The 21,993-nt window shown below is 36.0% G+C and overlaps 1 protein-coding gene across 5 annotated transcripts in view; it reads right to left on the bottom strand.

The window, feature by feature from the left end:
• The window catches only part of NCKAP1 (NCK associated protein 1), a 102,610-nt gene that overhangs the window by 72,884 nt on the left and 7,733 nt on the right, over nt 1-21,993 (bottom strand). For 3 of the 5 annotated variants that reach the window (XM_037044332.1, XM_037044333.1, XM_037044334.1), the window contains exon 2: nt 15,094-15,204. In XM_037044332.1, the coding sequence (XP_036900227.1) occupies nt 15,094-15,204 (111 nt within the window). Of the gene's footprint in view, nt 1-15,093; nt 15,205-16,554; nt 16,573-21,993 lie in introns of all 5 variants that reach the window. The other 2 variants (XM_037044330.1, XM_037044331.1) reach the window with 1 other exon arrangement.

The following is a 21,993-nucleotide window of genomic DNA, read 5'->3' as shown; positions in this document are numbered from 1 at the left end:
AACAATAAATGAATAGCAACATCACTCCATTTTCCCTGTCAATACACTTTCCCACTCCTCAATGACTATTCCACTCCTCTTTCTTAAAAACACTCAGTAATTCCTCTTCAACTCGATTCTCAGCTTAATGCTAGCCTAAACTCTAGACACATACAAATGTTCCTTAACTTATGATGGGGTTACATCAGGACAAACCAACCCATCCTAAGTTGTAAATATCTTAAGTTGAAAGTGCCTTTGGCCCTAATAACTGATGTAGCTCACTTGGTTGAGCATGGTCCCACAAACAGAAAGGTCGCCAGTTCAATTCCGGATTAGGGCTCACTCCTGGGTTGCAGTCCAGGTACCCAGTTGCTACTGTGCAAGAGGCAACCAACTGATGTTTCTCTCTCACATAGATGTTTCTCTCCCTCTCTTCCTCCCTTTCCCTCTTTCTAAGAATAAATGAATAATTTTTTTTAAATGCCTTTATATATCTAAGCTACTGTACATCATAGCTTAGCCTAGCCTACCCTTAACCATGCTCAAAACACATTAGCTTACAGCTGGGCAATTTTCCTGATTTTCATTTCAAAAGTAATTAACTTCCTCCTCCTCTTCTCACACACACACACACACACACACACACAAAAAGGAGACACAGAGGGGTGTTTTGCGGACATGATCAGATGTAAAAACACAAAATACACTGTCCAAAAACGCTGGCAACACAATACACTGTACAGTACTGATTGTTCACCCCTGTGATGACCTTGCTCACCGGGAGCTGCAGCTCACTGCCAGTGTCCAGCATCACAAAAGAGAGCCTTATCACATATTGCTAGCCCAGGAAAAGATCAATATTCCAAATTAGAAGTATCGTTTCTAATGAATGCATATTGCTGTCATACCACTGTAAAGTACAGAAATCATCAGTCAAATCATTAAAAGGACCATCCGTATACAACTGACTATTCAACGCCCCACTCAGATTTCTAGTACACCTCATATCTAGTCATTGAGCTATTGGACCCCCAAACCCAAACCTGTTCTTCTTGCTTCCTTACCCCTGTAAATTTTTATATTTGTTCAAGCCAAAGATCTTGGAATCTTATTTCTCCAAATGACCTCATTCCCTCTTATCTTCAAACATCTGCCCTAATGCCTCCTCCTCAGTAAGGCCTTTCCTGGGCATCTTAATAAATTAGCATCTTCCCACTATTACACTTGTTCATTTACTCCGCTTTATTTTTCTTAAAACTCACCTATGTTCCAATTCTTTTTTATGGTCTATCGGTCCAGGAGAAGGTAAGCTCTACAAGAATAATGACTTGATCTGTTTATTCACTGCTGGATCCTCATTCCCAGAATAGGTAGTCTCATAAGGCATTCAGTAAATGTTTTAAATAAAAAACTGAATGATAAGTAGACGGGACTATGGAAACATACATGCAGCAATTAACCTAATGTGAAAGGGTTAGAAAAGGCTTCCCTGAAATAGTGCTATCAAAGGATAGACCTGAAAGGCAAGTGCAAGTTAGCCTAGAGAAAGAATATGGGGGGGAAAGATTGTTCCAGATACTAAAACAGCATAAAGGCCCCAAGGCAAAAGAAAGCAGCCATGGCTATTTGTGCCAAGAAAGTATATAATACTCTCCCAAAATAAAATACTTCTTAAAAAGGCAACTAAAAATATTTATTTCCCAATTCTCTATGTATGTTCTATCCTACCCTACACAATGAGAACTCAGACAGTGTATCATCCTATATCTATGTATTATTGTCCTCAAAAATGGATGTATTTAAAACATTTTTAGCCAAAATGAGTGCTAAGAAGAATTTTTTTAAAAAGTGTTTTTCAAATCTATTATTTACTCCATTGCAGTTTTTGTCTGTCTTTTATTTTGGATCTTGGCAAATAATTTTTATCTCCATCAAAATAAAAGGTTTTTGCATGGCTAAATAAAACATCAGCAAAATGAAAAGGGGACCAAATATATGGGAAAATATATTTGCAAATGATACTTGGGACAAGGGTTTGATCTCCAAAATATATAAAGAACTCGTATGATTCAACACCAGAAAGACAAACAATCCATTTAAGAAATGGGCAGAGGACCTGTACAGACACTTCTCCAAGGACACACAGAGGGCCCAGAGGGTGCTCAGCATCACTAACCGTCAGAGAGATGCAAATTAAAACCACAATGAGACATCACTTTGCATCAGTCAGAACAGCCATCATAAAGAAATCAACAAACAAGAAGTGCTGGCGAGGTTGTGGAGAAAAGGGAACCCTAATGCACTATTGGTGGAAATGGAGACTGGTGTAGCTATGGTGGAAAACAGTATGGAATTTCCTCATTAAACTAAAAATGGAACTGCCTTTTGACCCAGCAATTCCACTGCTGGGATTATACTCTAAGAATCCTGAAACACCAGTTCAAAAGAACCTATGCACCCCATCATAACAATACAATTTACAATAGCCAAATGCTGGAAACAGCCTAACTGCCCATCAGTAAATGAGTGGATGAAAAAACTACGTTACATTTACACAATAGAATACTATGCAGCAGAAAGAAAGAAGGAGCTCCTACCCTTCATGACATCATGGACAGATCTGGAGAACACTCTGCTAAGTGAAGTGAAGTAAGTCAGGCAGTGAAAGACAAATACCATATGATCCCCCCTATAAGTGAAAGCTAATCAATAAAACAAACAAGCAAGCAAAATAAAACCAGAGACATGGAAATAAAGAACAAACTGACAGTAACCAAAGGGGAAGGATAAAGGGGGGAAAAGGGGAAGGGTCATCAAGGAACATGTATAAAAGACATATGGACAAAGCCAAAGAGGGGTAGGATCGAAAGTGGGAGGTGGGGATGGGTGGGACAGGGGGAGTGGTGGGAAAAAAATGGAGACAACTGTACTTGAACAATAAAAAAAAAAGCAAAAAAAAAACCCAAAACAACTTTTGATCTAATAAGAGGTAAGACCAAATCTCCTGTGAAAAATGAGATAACATGCTAAAAGGGTACCAAGTCAAAGTGGCTAAAAGCCCCTTCAAAGAAATTACCCCCCCAAAAATATATAAGTAAAATAAATATACATTTATATATTTATACATCTTTTATGATCACGTTTATGAATTATATGAATATGATCACATACACATACAAATATAAGATCATATATATAGGATCATGTATCTATATATATCAGAATGTATTGGTAACATCTCTTGCTATTGTAAAAGGTATCACAATCACCATTTCAACCAAAGGGACTATTTACAACTGTTTGAAATATAGCTAAAAAACTATCACTAGAGGCAAGATGTAACTTTAGCAAATTTGAAAAAAAGATGAATGCAAATGCCAGGAATGCATCTCCTTGGGGGCTACACTGTGAAACCCTAGTATAATGCTCACTGGCAGACTGCAGGAAAACAGAAAACATCCATAAGCTGAAATGGTTATGATTATAGTTTTGTTTAGTTAAAAATACAGTCAAACTTAGCATAATATTCACCAGTTTCAAAAGACACACACCAGGTGATCTCACTTAAAAAAAAATAATGTAATGAACAAAATAAACTAATGAGCAAAATAGAATCAGAGACAATGGAAACACGGAACAGACTGACAGCAGCCAGAGGGGAGGCGGAGGGATAATGCTGGAAAGAAGGGAGGAGACTAGTCAAAGAACATGTATGAATGACCCATGGAAGACAGTGCAGGGACTGACTGTGGGAGTGGGGGATGGACCGGGTGGAGGAAGGCAAAGCGGTAAAAATAGGGACAACTGTAACCAAATAACAATAAACAAAAAAAAAGAGAATACAGTCAAACTTCAGTTCTCAAATGTCTTGGTTCTCAACCAAATTGCTCATGGAGAAAATGTCTTAGCTGTCTAACAAACTTCAGGTCTCAATTCTTGACCCAACCTTTCATACTGATAACCAGTGATGAACAGTCAGTCACAATGAACAGTCAGTCACATGTCTCTCAGGCAATAAGGAAATACAATTTTCAAACAAATGGCCTCTTGAACAGTTTTCCAGAACAAAGTAAGTTCGAGAACTGAGGTTCCACTATACATAGAAGATTCACAAAATTATCTGATTTTAAAACAGATGTTTTGTGATCATATGAACCAAAGAATGATGAAAACTGAAAAATACATTTATACGTAAATTCTGTACACAATTTCAGCAAATTCCCAAACTCCATGATGTCCCAGGGTGAAAGCTACCCAGCAGTCTTACCCAAACTGTCCTCAGGAGAATCAGAAGACATGGTAATAGGACAGTAGGTGCCAGAAAAAAATTTGCACAAAGATGATATAATGATTAAGCTGGATAAATTTAAGAATTCTATAAAGGCACATAACTGTACAGTAAGTCCTTACTTACCATGGTCAATAGGTTCTGTGATTTTAAGAAAATTGATGTGTAACAAAACCAATTTACCACAGGCTAATTAACATAAACAAGAGTTTAGTTCCTAAGGCATTTCATCAACATTGTAACAAAATGATATTGAAGGAAATGACGTTATTTGAAGACCTGTTGTCATTCTAGACAATTATGTTGTACCTACGAAACAACTTTAACCATAAAATATTCTAGAAGAATTCATTTCTCTTTAATATATTATAGTATACAATTACTTATAAATATATAAATCTATTTTTACACTTATACGAAAGCCCAAAGTGTGACAATGAAGTAGTAACAATACTCATATCTTTATTCTTATTACTAGAATAATTAAAAGTTTTTTTTATTTTTAGAATCAGCATATAATTCAATCTCAGAACATTTATGATTACAAAACCAAAAGATATAATTAACAATCTTGACAACATAAGAGTATAAATTATCAGGAGTGAGGATATAAAAATAAAGAACTTTATTTCTCAAAAGTTTTAAAATGAAGTAACCAATGATCCAAAAATATTAACAACAAAAAAAACCAGCATCAGGGAAAGGGGACAGGGTAAGTAATGGGAGGAAATTTAATGAGCTAAATCCTCATTTTCTATAGCAAAGAATAGATACTGTCTAAAGTTGGTAAATGAATATATACTCATAATAATAATTAAAGTCCTTACAGTTCTGGAGATAACCTCCAGAAATACTGAAAAAACAAAGTTCTCTCCAAGGAACATGACTAGGGTAGGAAAGAGTGGTTAGGAGATACACTCACTTTGCATCCTAAATTATTTGATTCACTACCATGTATTCATGTTATTCTGGGAAATATTAAAAAGAAAGGAAAATTTAAACAATTTCAGGTAGGGTCATTAATGCTGATACAATCCCCTGCCAGCATTTGACCTATTTCAAATACTTTTTAAATGTATCAAAAAGAATCACTTACATCTTCTAGTGAGGGGTTCATTCCTTTATTTATTGTTTATTCAAGCTTGAATTAAAGACTGTTACATGTAGAAGAGTAATTAGCTGATGATGATGATAACTTTTTAAAGGAATATTGACATATTAGCTCTCATTGTATAAAAATTCTTTGAATTTTTGGCAAGTTTAATAGAGTAAGACCAAATATTTCTTTAAATTTCCATTGGAGAAGAGTGTGTGTGTGTGTGTGTACACGTATACAGGGGTGGGCAAAAGTAGGTTAACAGTCATGAGTCCGTGAAACAGTTTGATCTTGTGTTATTTATTAATTACTGTATTATTTTCCATATGAACTGTAAACCTACATTTGCCCACTGTGTTGTGTGTGTGCGTAAAGATATACAGATATTTATATATACACAAAACTCCCTGTCACATAATTTTACAAGATGAATCCTTTCAAAACAGAAGTATTATTTGCTGGCCTACAATGTCCTAGATAACAAGGAATCAAAGATGAGTGCATAGTCTAGGGAAACAGATGTGAGTGATCACAGAGAAAGTTTTGTTGAGTTCTATTTCCCCTTGTGGAAGCTGGGGAGAGGGAGAAGAGAGACAGCAACAGAGGGTAAATTAGGAGGCATGAAAAACAGTTTAGGCCTTGGCTAGCGTAGCTCAGTGGACTGAATGCTGGCCTTCTAATCAAAGGGTCACTGGTTTGATTCCCACTTAGGGAACATGCCTGGGTTACAGGCCAGGTCCCCACTGGAGGGCACACAAGAGGCAACCACACACTGATGTTTCTCTCCCACTACTTCTCCCTCCCTTGCCCTCTCTTTAAAAATAAATAAATAAAATCTTAAAAAAAGAAAAACAGTTTAGGATGTCATAGCATTTGTCCCATAAGGAGACACAGACCTGAAGGGGATAAATTCAAGAGATATGATATTAAAGCTGGCAAGCCCTAAATGACCACCTTGATGTTTTATAAAAGTCATATGACTTTCTGATGGCTCAAAGCAGAGAATAAATTAAAAAATAAATAAATAAACAAAAAATCCCTAAAGTAATGCAGGATAATCATGTGTTCAATACTGGACACAAAATTTGCTACTAGGATGTGGAACCATCCAAAGGGTAGCTGGAATTCAGATCTAGAAGACACACAATAACATATTACTTAATTGAAACCATGGAAGTAAATGTTTTCATACAAATAAACTGGCAGGGAAGGAGGAAGGTCATGTAAAAACCACAGTTAAAGGGCACCTAGAATAAAAGCCAGTAAGGTAGATAAAAAAAGTCAGAGAGGTAATATGAATAATGCCTTCCCAGTTTTTCAAAAGCAACTGTCACACAAATTTGCTAAGTGCTTTAGGAGATATTAAACTGCTTCTTGAGATCAGTATTAGCACCATTTTAGAGATAAGAGCAAAAAGGCCTTGAGATGTTAAATGACTTGCCCAAAATCATTTGGCTCAGAAGTGGAAAGATCAGGACTCAATTTCTGGATTATTGATTCCAAAGTCCATCCTCTTAACCAGCATACAACCACCGTATGGCAGCCATGACACGATCAAGAATGCCCTGTGAGAGACTAACTTGCAGGTTAGCTTCCTCACCCCTTCCTTCTAACCCGGAACTAAACCACAGTGCATGTGTCAAGGGCCTATCTACAACCATCTCCAATATCACCAACCCACCCCAAATATACATTTATGTTTTTAAGAAGCAAGGACTCATTCTTTTTCTATGTTACTTTTAGTAAAGCATTAATGAGAAATATTTGTATAGCTCTATTACAAAGTATAGTTATTTTTTAACTGATAACATAACAAAATGTTTAAAAAGCATCAATAAGTTTGAATCCTAACATAAATCTAAGACAATGTTTGAATAAATGAAAGCTAGCTAAGTTAAGGCATATGAAGTTGGTTCATTCACTTACCAAGCATTTCTTAGGTGCCTCTTGTGTGCCAAGCACTAGCGATGAAATCTGGTATTTAAAAACAGACTCTAACACTATGTCCCTGAACCAACTTTACTGCCAATTGTAATAGTTTTAGAGTTGCTTTATTCTCTTCTTTCCTTGAGTGACCTTGTGGGTTACTTAATTAAAAATATAATTTATTATAGTACCTTATAACTCCTTGAGAGAGGAGATAATACCTATAACACAAAATATCCCTATAAGTTTAAAAACTTAATTTTCAAATAGTTTCAATAATAGCCTGTACCTCAGCCAGAATCCTTACATTACTCTTACAGCATCAGTCTCACTAACAATGTATTCATCCTTATGGGGCTCGGACCTGATTCAACACATACAGGACAATAATTTATATCATTTTCCCATTACTTTGGCAATCATATCTAAAAATTTATACTACAATATACAATAAGCAATATCCATAATGATGTTTTGTGCCAGATATTTTTATTGTTTCAAAAACTACAAGCTAGTCTTCCCAACAAGATGGTAGATTAGGCAAACACGGCTCACCTCCTCACAAAACCACATCAAAATTACAACTAAAATAAAGAATCATCATTACTCAGAACTGTCAGAAATCAAGCTGAATGGAAGTCTGACAACAATAAAATTAAAGAAATCATATCCATCCAGATTGGCAGGAGAGGCAGAGACACAAAACAGGCTGTTGCCACATGCATCTGTGGTAGATAAAAATTCAGGAGGGATATCTTGGGAGCAAGGAGTCCTAGCCCTAAAAGGCCCCCCAGCCCAGGCCTCCAGGGCCAGGAAGGTAGTCCTCATAACTTCTGGCTACAAAAACCAACAAGGATTGAGTTGGTGGAAGAAACTTCTGCAGTCCCAAGCAGTTCCCTTTAAGGAATCCACACACAGACTTACAGACTCACTTCTATCTGAGCTCCAGCATCAGGGTAGCAGTTTGAAAGGCGCCAGTTGCATACAGGGAGAACTGAAGTGTCTGGTATCAAGATGGGAGCCGAGGGACAGCTTTGTCCCAGACAAAAAGGCAGGAAAAAGTCATTGTCTCTTTGCTGAGCCCTTCCCGCACAGAGCCACAGAGCCACAAAGCAGGCAGGTGCCATATCTGAGACTCCATCAACCTGGCTAACACTGTTTGCCCCACCCTGGAGATCCCCCAAGACTCCTCCTTCCCACCCAACTGCCATGCTCACCCAAATTGCTAACTATGGCTTTACCATATGAATGGTAAACCACATGAATGGTCTTAGCTTATGCCTCACAATTTCCTAAATCCTCTCAAGCCACAGCAGCCTCAGTAAGTCCCCAGCCCCTGTACTTTATGCTAAGTAGCCCCAGGCCCAGCCCTAGCAGCAGCCAGGCTAGATTCACAGCTTGGCTTCCCCTGGAAATCTCCAAACCCAGGACAAGTAGCAGGCACTTCAGACTGCTTTACAACTCAGGCAGGGTGGCCCAAGGCATACATAACACAGGTGGGGGTTGACCTTGGCCTATAATACCTCGGAAATCTCAGAGTTTGCACACTCAGTGGGCAGCTACAGACTACACTGGAGCAACGCCACCCTGCACCTGATAGCTGATCCTCCACAGAGGGTGGAAGTTGGTGGTCGGTATTCACAACCAGTCCTTATAGCTGACTGGCCTCAGTAAATACCTCCCATTGACCTGCCAATAGCAATCAAAGATCAACTACAAGAGGAAGGTATAATGAGCACACATAAAGGGCATTCCTCAGAGTATGCAGCTTGGGTAATAGGCTGTGCCACTGGACCCTACAGGACACCTACTACATTAGGCCACACTATGAAGAAAATAAGTCATAGCAGCATAGCTTTGCCTGGGAATCTCTAAGCTTAATACAGAGAAACAAACACAGAGAGGCTGCCAAGACGAGGAGATGAAGAAACATGGCCCAAATGAAAGAACAGATCAAAACTCCGGAAAGAGCCCTAAACAAAATGGAGATAAGCAATCTATCTGATGCAGAGTTCAAAACACTGGTTATAAGGATTCTCAAAGAATTTAGTGAGGATTTCAACAGCATAAAAAAGACCCAGTCGAAAACAAAGAATACACTAACGGAAATAAAAAACAATTTACAGGGAAACAGTAGAGTGGATGAATCGAGAATCAAACAATGATTTGGAACATATGGAAGCAAAGAAACAACCAATCAGAAGAAGAAAAAAGGATCCAGAAAAACGAGGATAGTGTAAGCAACCTCTGGGACAACTTCAAGCATTCCAACATTCACATTATAGGAGTGCCAGAAAAAGAGAAAATGCAGGAATGGAAATCTATTTGAAAAAATAGTGAAAGGAAACTTCCCTAATTTGGTGAAGGAAATAGACATGCAAGTCCAGGAAGCACAGAGTCCCAAACAAGATGGATGCAAAGAGGCCCACCCTGAGACACATCATAATTAAAATGCCAAAGGTTAAAGAAAAATAGAGAATCTTAAAGGCAACAAGAGAAAAGCAGTCAGTTACCTACAGGGGAATGAATACCCTAAGACTCTCAGTTGATTTCTCAAAAGAAACTTTGAAAGCTAGAAGAGATTGGCAAGAAATAATCAAAGTCAAGAAAAGCAGGGAGATCCCTGCTTTTACAGCCAAGATTGTTCTACCCAGTGAAGCTATCATGTAGAATCGAAGGCAGACACAGAGCTTTCCAGACACACACACACACAAAAAAAAAAACACTAAAGGAGTTTATCATCACCAAACCATTATTATATGAAATGTTAAAGGGACTTACTTAAGAAAAAGAATATCAAAACTATGAACCATAAAATGGCAATAAATACATATCTATCAAGCAACTGAAACTAAAAAACAAACTAAGTAACCAAGGAGAACAGAGACAGAATCATGGATATAGAGAGCATTTTGATGGTTGCCAGATGGGAAGGGGAAGGGGGAAATGGGTACAGAGGTAAAGGAATTAAGAAATACAAATATGTAGTTACAGAATAGTCATGGGGATGTAAGCTACAGTATAGGAAATGGAGTAGCCAAACAACTTATACATATGACCCATGAACATAACAATGGGGTGGGGATTACCTGAGGGAGTGCAGGAGTTTGGTAGAAGGGGACAAGGGAGTAAAAATTAGGACAATAGCATAATCAGTAAAATATTTTTAAAAAATTAAAATAAACTACAAGCTAGCTTTTAGATGTAAATAGGGGGGAATGGAGTTTAAACATTTTAAGAAAAAAAGTTTCATAAAATAGTTTTAACTTACACCTGAACAATAGCTTAAAATGACTTTTAAAATTTCTTGGGCAAAACTGTATTTTCTTGTTAATAAAATACAGAGTTCCTTAGCTCAGACTTCCCTTGAATCCAAAATTGGGAGGCACAGAAGTTTATATCTGGTCACAAAGAGGCCTGAGCAAGACAGTAAAAGTGACTCTACACAGAGCCCAACATCATCACTGTTGAGCCCACATTAGGCAGCAACCCTGTTATCTGTCTGCAGTGCCGTCCTTTATTGTATACCAGACACCCATGGGCTCACAGCTTCTAATGGGACTGAAAAGTATGGGAGCAGGAGCATTTACCAAATAAACAATCAAGAACTAACAACTTTGACTGCAAAATATGATTAGTCTTTCTGTAAGGATCTATTTTAAAAACTTGGAGAAATTTTTTTCCTGGATTTTTCAAACACTCTTCATTTCATGAAGAATGCCATTTTTGAAATTAGGGACAAGTGGTGCTAGTACGACATGAATCAAAACAGAAGTAGTGCTAAACCAGTAATTTTCCCTGACCCCTGAGATAAAGTAAACATACTCTGTGACACATATTTATACAGTAGTCACATCCAAAAATAAGAAGGAAAAAATCTACTGTGATATCAATACTATTTCCTCAGCGCACTTAGGAGGCAGAAATCTGAAAGTTGCTATTAATCTCTGATCCTACCATTATCACCAGTCCTTGAACCTCCATTAACTACACCTATGAAATTAAAAATATTAATAATAAAACTGAGCTCCTCATTTCTTATTTCCTAACCTAAGCTGGCTAGGAACTTCTCACATGAATTCTGTCAGGCCCAGATCAAAACTGAGATCACAAAACCTCACAAATTCCCAGGACACAGTACCTAAGCAGATAAAAGATAACAGAATAGCATTTATGACACAGAATAGCTGTAAAGGCCCTATGACAAAACTCCAAGTCTCCAAACAAGACAACCAGAGTAAATCCTACGGTCGTAACATTCAACATTCTAAAATTGATTTTATAGGTTACACAAGAATCACCACATGACCCAGCAGCCCCACTCCTAGGCATATATACAATGAGACAAAAGTGGGTTTACAGTTGTTTCTATGGAAAATAAGTAAATAACAACACAGTAAACCATTGTTTTGCATACTCACAACTGTAAAGCTACTTTTGCCAACCCTGTATATCCAAGGGGAAGAAAAACATGTTGACACAACTTTTACACAAATGTTCATAGCAGTATTATACATAATAGTCAAAAAGGCAAAAAAACTTGAATTATCAATCAACTGATGAATGGATAACTAAAATGTGGTATAGAGGACTTCCAGCCAAGATAGAGGTATAGGTAGACACACTGTGCCTCCTCGCACAACCAAAATAAGGATAACAAAAATTTATAAACAAAATCACAACCACAAGTGACAGAAAACTGAACTGTATGGAAGTGAGACAGCCAAGGAGCTGAAATAGACACATTCATCCAGACGAGTAGGTGGGGGGCAGAGTCCGGTGGCCAAGCAAAGAAGGGTCGATGCAAGGAGTGGTGACACCAGGCACACGGGCAGTGGCTGGAAGACCCTGGGCGTGGGGTGGCAACAGGCAGACCCAGCAAGGTGGCAATTGTGAAGCGAGGCACTGCACGCAAGGCAGCTGACTGACCTGGCGGCAGTCCCACATTCGCGTGCACATAAACTGGGGAGCAAGACAGACTGCACAACCCAGGGTCCCAGCGCCAGGAAATAAAGCCTCAAAATACCGATTGTAAACACCTGGGGGTATGACGTGCAGAGAGAGACTCCCAGCCTCACAGGAGAGTTCGTTGGAGGGGCCCACAGGGTCCTAGAACATACACAAGCCCACCCACCAGGAATCAGCACCAGAAGGGCCCAGTTTACCTGGGGAAAGCGGCAGAAGAGACTTAGGACTCGCAGAGAGTAGAGCAAGTACCACTGTTCCCTCTCAAACCCCACCCCCACATACAGCATCACAACCCAGCAACTGGGTTGCCCTGCCCAGGTGAACACCTAAAGCTCCGGCCCTTACTATGTGACAGGCATCACCAGACCAAAAAAAGCTGAAACAGAAGAACAGATCAAAGCTCCAGAAATAATACAACTAAGTGACCAAGAGATAGCCAACCTATCAGATGCACAGTTCAAAAACACTGGTGATCAGGAAGCTCACAGAATTGGTTGAATTTAGTTGTGAATTAGATGAAAAAATAAGGGCTACGCTAAGTGAAATGAAGGAAAATGCACAGGGAACCAATATTGATGGGAAGAAAACTGGGACTAAAATCAATGGAGTGGACCAGAAGGAACAAAGAAACAACCAAACAGAAAAGAATGAAGAAATGAGAATTTAAAAAAATGAGGAGAGGCTTAGGAACCTCCAGGACATCTTTAAACGTTCCAACATCCAGATTATAGGGGTACCAGAAGGGGAAAGAAACAGCCACGAGTGGAAAACGTATTTGAACAAATAATAAAGGAGAACTTCCCCAGTCTGGCAGAGGAAATAGACTTCCAGGAAATCCAGGAAGCTCAGAGAGTGCCAAAGAAGTTGGACCCAAGGAGGAACACACCAAGGCACACCATAATTACATTAGCCAAGACTGAAATGAAGGAGAGAATCCTAGAAGCAGCAAGAGATAAGGAGACAGTTACATACAAAGGAGTTCCCATCAGACTGTCAGCTGATTTCTCAAAAGAGACCTTACAGGCAAGAAGGGGCTGGAAAGAAGTATTCCAAGTCATGAAAGACAAGGACCTACAACCAAGATTGCTCTATCCAGCAAAGTTTTCATTTAGAATGGAAGAACAGATAAAGTGCTTCTCAGATAAAGTCAAGTTGAAGGAGTTCATCATCACCAAGCCCTTATATTATGAAATGTTAAAGGGACTTATCTAAAACAAAAGAAGATAAACAACGTGTATAGTAAAATGACAGCAAACTCACAATTATTAACAACGACAGCTAAGCAAACCACTAGAACAGGAACAGAACCACAGAAATGGAGATCACAAGAAGGGATAGCAACAAGGGAGTGGGAAGAGGAGAAAGCGGGAAAAGGTAGAGAATAAGGAGCATAGATGATAGGCAGAAAATAAATAAGAAGAGGGCAAGAATGGCATGAGAAATGCAAAAGCTAAAGAACTTAAGACACATGGACATGAACTAAAGGGGGGGACTGTAGGTGGGAGAGGTTGTGCAGGGTGGAGGGGAAATGGGACAACTGTAATAGCATAATCAATAAAATATATTTTAAAAAATGTGATATAGCCATACAATGTAATATTTTTGGGCAATAAAAATAAATGAAGTACAGATACATGCTACAACTTGGATAACCTTTGAAAACCTTACACTAAGTGGAATAAGCCAGTCAAAAAACCACATCATATGATTTTATTTATATAAAGCTCCAGAACAGGCATTCAGACAGAAAGTTGATCAGTGTTTGCCTAGTGCTAGGGGTTGGCAGGAGTGATTGCTAATGGGTCCAAGCTTTGGGGGCAGGGGTGGGGGAGGGGATGAAAATATTCTAAAATTGATTGTGGTATTAGATGCACAATTCTACAGATGTACAAAAAAACACTGAATTGTACACTTTAAATGGCTGAACTGTATGATATAAATATCTCACTAAAGCTGTTATTGAAAAAATCAATTGTATGCCACAAGTTGAGAAGGGAAGTAAAATTATTGGGGAAAAACAGCATTATTATGAACAGTTTGCCTAGCAAATCAAGAACAGCAAACATTCCTTATTTACATTTTAACAAAAGTTTTACTGTCATTAAAGTGATTACATATTTAATCAAATCTTGCCAATTTTTGAAGAAAACACATCATACTCTTGAACTATGTTTACTCTGATGGAAATTCACATATATAGTTCTTAAGATTCTCTGAAGAGCTCACAGAGATGTTATGAGCCATGAGAAAGTGGTATACTATTTCAAATCAGGAAAACTCTGAAAATGACTATATTTCAATATACTAAAAAAAACTTCATCGGAGAAAAGTAATATGGGATAACAAAGATCTTAACACCATCACCTTGTTAGGTTAATAAATTTCAAAAATGGGTTTCTTAATTATAAAAATACTAAAGGAACAAATATATTTTAAAACTAAACTTAATTACTAATAACAAATACAAGCTCTATGAAGACTAACATCAAAACAAAGTTACATTTATGACTATATGAAAAAACTCCCCAACTAGTCATATAAATATTTGGAATATATACATAACTATTACCTTACTCTATTGCAAGTTGAAAGGGAAGAAGTGTATAAGAAGTTAAGATCTTATGTTGTGCACAAAAAAATGGCATTGTAGCTCAGTCATTTGTTCTAGTTTCAGAGATGCAAACATTATCTCTAAAAACCCTTAATGAGTATACATAATTTGCACATCAAAATATAAAGAATTAGATGAATAAGAGGTACTTTAACAATTCTACTGACCATTACTTTCCCTTGACAGCTAAAACTAAGTAATACAAAAATTTAGATGACTTACATTGTTGTTGCGGGTTTCTACAGCAGGGAACTTTCTGACTATGAACTTCACAGCAGATTCCAGATTTTTGTCAATAAGGTAGGAGGGTTTTGCCTTGGGGTCTCCACATGCCTATAAAACAACAGTGATAAAAAAAAGTGAAATGCATCCCTTTAAAAACAAGAAACAATAGCAAATCTGTAATCAGAATTGAGAGATATTTATTGCTTTTGGTGAGCAGGTGATAAAATGAATAGGCAAAGTGCAGGGGTTGTCACAGCTGAAATATGCAATGGGAGACAGTACAGAGATGTTCTTCTACTGAAAAAAAATGCATGGAAAGTTTTAAAGCAGTTAGCGCAGAACAGCAGTGAAGGAAAAAGCTCAAACCTAAAAAAAAAAAAAAGAAAAGAAAAGAAAAAGGAAAAAAAAATTCTTGGTTTGAGGTAGTATTGTATTCATCTGAAGCTAATAAAATATTACAAAATTTATATTAGGTAAAATACTAAAAATGTTTTTTTCTAAATGTTATANCAAAGTGCAGGGGTTGTCACAGCTGAAATATGCAATGGGAGACAGTACAGAGATGCTCTTCTACTGAAAAAAAATGCATGGAAAGTTTTAAAGCAGTTAGCGCAGAACAGCAGTGAAGGAAAAAGCTCAAACCTAAAAAAAAAAAAAGAAAAGAAAAGAAAAAGGAAAAAAAAATTCTTGGTTTGAGGTAGTATTGTATTCATCTGAAGCTAATAAAATATTACAAAATTTATATTAGGTAAAATACTAAAAATGTTTTTTTCTAAATGTTATACAATAAAAGCTTATGTTTAAATATCTTTTCCAAAATGTTTTCCTTGTTCACTATCAACATTTTAATACAAGAACCCTAGTTCAAAAGAACTGGAAGCTGCTAAAATTGTTTTTACAGTACTAAAGTGTGTTGCCTGTTCCTCTGAACATCTGAGTTCCAGCAGTGTTTTCCATTACACCAGCAGCATTTCAAACAATAAATCTACATCTGTTCTATATATATGTATACACAGAACAAATGGAAATGTTTACATTTCAACCACATCAGCAGTACAGCATTCTCTAAACTGTAAAGCATTACATAAATGTAAGGTATTACTATTACTATTAAAAACTTTTTATCTGAACTCTTAGCAATATAGAATAAATCTTCAATATTCTTCACTGTTTCATAATGTGACATTTAATTAACTGCTTGCTAATGAGACATTATTTCTTAGGGAATCACTAAAATTATAACATTCCTATTTAACTTTTTATTGCATTTTAAAAAGGATGTGTCCTTTGAAAATTTTTATTACTCTACTATATATGAGAAAATACATCACTACAATCTGATGTTTTTTCATTGTTTACTATAGCCATGTTGTAGATTGCAGAAAGAGAAGTTATGAAACATGAAACTGATCTGAAAGCGGGCAAGCGGGCAGAGGGAAGGTGAAAAGCTTTGCAAACCTTCCAAACTTGTCCTTGCTGGGGAAGCATTGTAATAAAAAGAGAGAAAATTACGTGTAAACAATGGTCAAGCTATAACATACGTTTCAGTAGAGAACTTATGCACTGCAGACTATGAATACCAAAACAAGATTAGAACTTTATGGTGCTACAATTTTAAAGGTTTTCTAATTAGCAAGTTGTAGTATACAATAGAGTCACAGAGTTTCTACTACTCATATATATTCAAATATTGTGTAAGGGTACAACCATGTCAGTTTCATGGTATTCTTTCTGAATCAACTTAAAATATCTCTGGAAGGAAAAATAAAGACTACATGCAACTATAAAAATAGGAGCAAAACCGTGAAATTTTACATACCTTAAAAAGAAATGGTAGCCAAGAATAAGAATAAATCGTTATTGAGTGATTTGCACTCAGCTCAAATAGAAACTATTTTTCAAATACCACCTAACTTCCCTCCAAGCCAAATTAGAAAATCAATGCAAACATTCCTATATTTTCCAAATGAAAATAGGAATGCAGTAAGAACTCTGCAAATTCTCACATAATTACATATAACAAAATTAACATTAAGAAATTTAGAACTTCATAATCTTTAATGAAACTGACACAAGGCTTCTATGTAAATTCCATTTCAACATCATAAATATTAAAATATATCTGACTTTTCCTCAGAAGACTAGTTATCTCTTGTAAATTAACCTTTTCATTAATCCACTTCCAAAAACATTACACTATAAAATAAGAATAACTAAGAACTACATAACTGAAGAATTTATCCCAATAAGAATAACTACAGATTAGCATTTCCTCACATCAGTGACATAATAAAAATGAAGTTTCATAATAAGACTGAGATAATGCAGAATCTTAAAGTGATTTCAAATTATGTTCAGTTTATGACATATACTATCTTTCACATTCTAATTACTTAAAAAATCAGCTATCCATTCTAATTAGTGATTAACAAATAATAAAAATGATAGTCTACTATACCTACTTCCCATGATTACAAATTTTACTATATAAGGATTTAATCAGGTAAGTAAAAATACATATTCAGCAGCTCTTCCTTCTTACACTGAAAACAAATATAATTTCATTTCAATGGAAAAATAAATGGTGTATAATCTCCTTTCCTTGGAATTGATTTCCCTTTCCCCCACACTGCTCAGTAAGCTATAACTAAACACAATAAACTGGGAGACAGTCCGCCATAAAGGTTAAGGACACAGACTCTGGAATAAGACTGACTGGGTTTCAATCTTCGCTGCTTACTAGCCACACGGCCTCAACTGTGTTACATAACATAACCTAGGTCTCAGTTTCTTCATGTATAAATGAAGAAATTTGTACTTACCTCATGGGGTCATTGTGAGGATTAGAAGAGAGATAAAGAATGTACAGATTGAAAAAAGGGGCTGGCACCTAAGTGCTTTAAAAATGTTAGCTGCTATTAATAATCGCTGTAATAATTATAATTACCCAAGTACAAGTCTCATACGAAAAATCACAGCCCTGGCCAGGCAGCTCATTGGTTTGAGCATCACCAGATAAGACAAGGCTATGGATTCAATCCCTGGTCTGGGCACAAACAAGAATCAACCAACGAATGCAAAAATAAGTGAAACAACAAATCGATGTTTCTTTCTAAAATCAATAATTTTTTTAAAAATTTCAAGTATAATCACAGAATAGTCTTTATCACAGTATTCAGAACTAGCAATAATAACTACAGTTCCTTCTCCCAATCACATATTCCTTCATTTACCCTAAGTCTAAACATACCAAACTTCCTATACTTATATAAGAGTTTGGCCCTGACCAGGGTGGCTTAGTTGCATCTTCATTCCTCAAAGCAAAATGTTGCAGGTCAGGGCACATGCCTGGGTTGCAAGCCAGTTCCCAGCTAGGGTGAAAGCCACCTGATTGGTTGCTCTCCCTCTTGTTCTCCCTCCCTTCCCCTCTCTCTAAAGACAAATAAATAAAATCTTTAAAAAAAAAGTTTAACCTAGTAGTTGAGAACAGGAGCTCTAAGATAGGCTATTTTCAAATCCTGGCTCAATCACTTCCTTTCTATGTAACTATAATAAAGTGATTTTACTTCTCTGTGTCTCAGTTTTTTCACCTGTTAAATAGGTAATAATAATTTTAATCTACAATAAAAAGTTTTTAGGCCTATTACATGAGTATGTGTATTGTTGTCATACCCCAATCACTCAAAAACTACCAGTAAATAAATACAAGGATCATAGATACTATACACTAAGTCCTAGGCCCAATTTTATTTTTTCTGAAACCGACCTACTTGATTTATTTTCTTAATGCAATAGAGACACTTGGGGGGATACTGAGGCAAAAAAGAAAAAAATAAACAATAACTTTAGTTATTAGTTATTGACTAAACAATAACTTTAGTCAAGTTAGCTTGACTAAAAGCTAACATCTATATAAATACATCCTGGCAAAGAGACATACTTAATAATTCAATTAAGAAGGATTCCCTACTACATTAAAGTAGCAGAGCAAAATTCCAACTAACCAGATGTCTCAGTTTATAAAGATTACTCTTCTTCCCCACCTTAACTCATTTTTCATTTTGAAAAATTAAGATACTTCATTTTGAGGTAAAGCAACCACAGACAACCTTATTTAAGAACAGCCTGCAGCTGGTACAACTGAAAGACTATCTGATCCTACTACAGCTACAATACTATAAAAATATAATATTTATTCTTATTCTTAAAAGTATCACCTTTTAAAGTACCACATTTAAGAAAATGATATATACTACTATATCTAATTATCAATATATTCTAGACTAATACAGCATGACAGGCTTACCAAGAAGACTAAATCGAAACATGTAACATATTACCAATACAATTAAATAAAATTTGAGTACTTCTCTCTCCCAACCCCACCTCCCAAAAAAGAAAGACTATGAGGTAAAATTGCACCTGAATCTTACAACCCTACTTTACCATACAATAAAGAGAATTATATCTAAACCACATTTTAAAAAATCACCACCCCAAAACCTTATTTATGTTTTACTTTTACCTTGACTCAGAATGCTTTCACAATGCATAAAATACTGTAATTTAAAATTCTAGTATTGAAAGCAAATTTAAATATTTATACACTTAAATTTCCAGTTCAATTCAAAAAACTTACAACTATTTAATGTGACAGATAAAATTATACTACTGTTAAAGGAAATACTTATAATAATTAAGAACTCTATCTAGAGTCCAGTAGATCACAACCCATATGACCTTAGGCATTGCTTAAGACTGCAAGAATAAGAATCAATAAGAAGAGCATAGTTTAGAGAACAAAAAATATATGTATAATTGGAGCATACCAGAAGCTGAGATCAAGTAAGTACCATACAGATGGTTTAGCTAGGAGAAAGCATACATGCAGCCAGCATTCCAGAAATTTAGCTACACCCAAGAAAACAAAATTAAATCACCAGTGAACAATTAATCATCCCAGAAAGAAATCAGAGGTAGTAATAACTTACATTTTACTTATTTTAATGATTCATAACATCAGAACCACTTCAGGGGCTTTTTCTTACTCAGTATGTTTGGGTCAAGATCCAGATGTGTGTATTTTTTTAAATCTTTCAAAATTATTATATATTTCACATACCTGACTAAGAACCACTGGTCTCAATTTAAAAATAAAGAAATTGTAACCCAGAAAGATTAAATAACTTATCCAAAGTTTTAAAAGTATCAGAATCTATCTAGAATCTACTAGCTCTCTCAACCTATTGGATATACGGCAAGTATGGAAAATAATAAAGTTTAGAGGCTTTATGCCTGCAAAGAGGACATTAGACATTAATACAGTATTTTGTAACGTGTATTTTGTATCTTTTCTTTAAATCCTCACTGGAGGATATGTTTATTGATTTTAAGGGGGGGGAGGAAGAGGAGGGAGAAACAAAGGGGGAAGCATGCATGGGTTGCCTCCCACACTCGCCCAAAACTGGTATCCTAGGTATGGTCCCTGATGGGGAATCAAATCCGCAAACTTTAGGTGTACAGGACAACACTTCAAGCAACTGAGCCACTAGGCCAGGGCCTCTTTTGTATCTTTATATATCTACTGAATAAAAGTTTTGGAATCTTAAATGACTGGCTACTCCTTGTCTTTGCCTGGCTAAAGCTTGTGCTCATACTTAAAATCAACACAAATATAACTATCTTTTCCTCCCATCTCCCACAGACTAGAATTTTTAACTCCCTTCTCAAGACTCCACAACCACACTTAAACACTGCACAGTTAGTTAAATGTCTATATGTCACTCTCACCCACTGGACTTGTTGGCACTGGAAACTGCACCTTAATGTACAAGTATGTTTCCCCATATCCAGGAAGACATTCAATAAATGAAGAATAAATGAATGAGTGAAAAGGAAACCTAAAATATTTGAAACTAACTGAAACAGCTCATAAGACTTATAAAATAGTTTTAAAGATGCAGTTTTATTGTAGTTCAGTATCTACTCTAATCAACTATGCACTAAGAAAGTATTTGCCAGTAAAGGCTCTTCTACTTCAAACAAGAGGTTCCTCTGAAAGTGGTGCATGTACACCCCACTTACAAACTAACAATTCAAAAGCTTATCAGATATGACTTACTCAAGTAAAACATTTCAGTATAATATCTGAAGAAATAATTAATTTTCTCATCACTGCCAGATGAAGTAAACTTATCAAAGTCTAAATACAGTATTGAAAGTTTCTAATATGGTCAAAATTGAGGAGGTTTTACTACATTTACTAATAAAGGCAATACTAAAACCGGTCAACAAAAAAACACACACTGGGACAAGAAAAGGGTACTACTAATTCTGCTAAATCCAAGACAGAAAGAAACAAAGTTACTAGGCATGCTCCCTTAACTTCATTTCTTACATTCATTTTGCAGGGTTATTCAATGTGAAATTGTTAACATCTGACTAGAATTCAAAATGTGAAATGAGTGAAAGCATACCCAAAATTTAAGAGTTAAAAACAAAACATCCCAAAGTGAGGAAATGGTTGCATTATGTCCTTAAAATTAAGTAAGATAAATGCTATTTCAGTTTTTCAGTTCACAACTTCCTTTCTGCTTTATATGTGTTCTTCTCCCAATTTAAGCAAAATTTCCAGTTTATTTTCTCTAGTATTACTCATATGGTTAGTATTTCAGCTTGCATATTTATGTCAAAGACTAAATTTTAAAAACAATCACAAAGAAAAATGTATAAATATGAAAAGTAAATATATTTTCCCAAAATTGTTTGACTAAACTGAATTTTAATATTCCTAATTCTAAACTACTTCTCATTTTAATAGATCACAAGGCTAAACAGAAGTTTCCATTAATAATCACTCTGATATAGATAGTATAACCTTAGTGTTTTCATATAGAT

The sequence above is a fragment of the Sturnira hondurensis genome, unplaced genomic scaffold (genome assembly GCF_014824575.4).
Source record: "Sturnira hondurensis isolate 20B ecotype Veracruz unplaced genomic scaffold, ASM1482457v3 Scaffold0004136, whole genome shotgun sequence".
Taxonomy (NCBI): Eukaryota; Metazoa; Chordata; class Mammalia; order Chiroptera; family Phyllostomidae; genus Sturnira; species Sturnira hondurensis.
The sequence above is the reverse complement of the archived record's forward strand: the minus strand, read 5'-3'. Positions and strand labels throughout refer to the sequence as shown.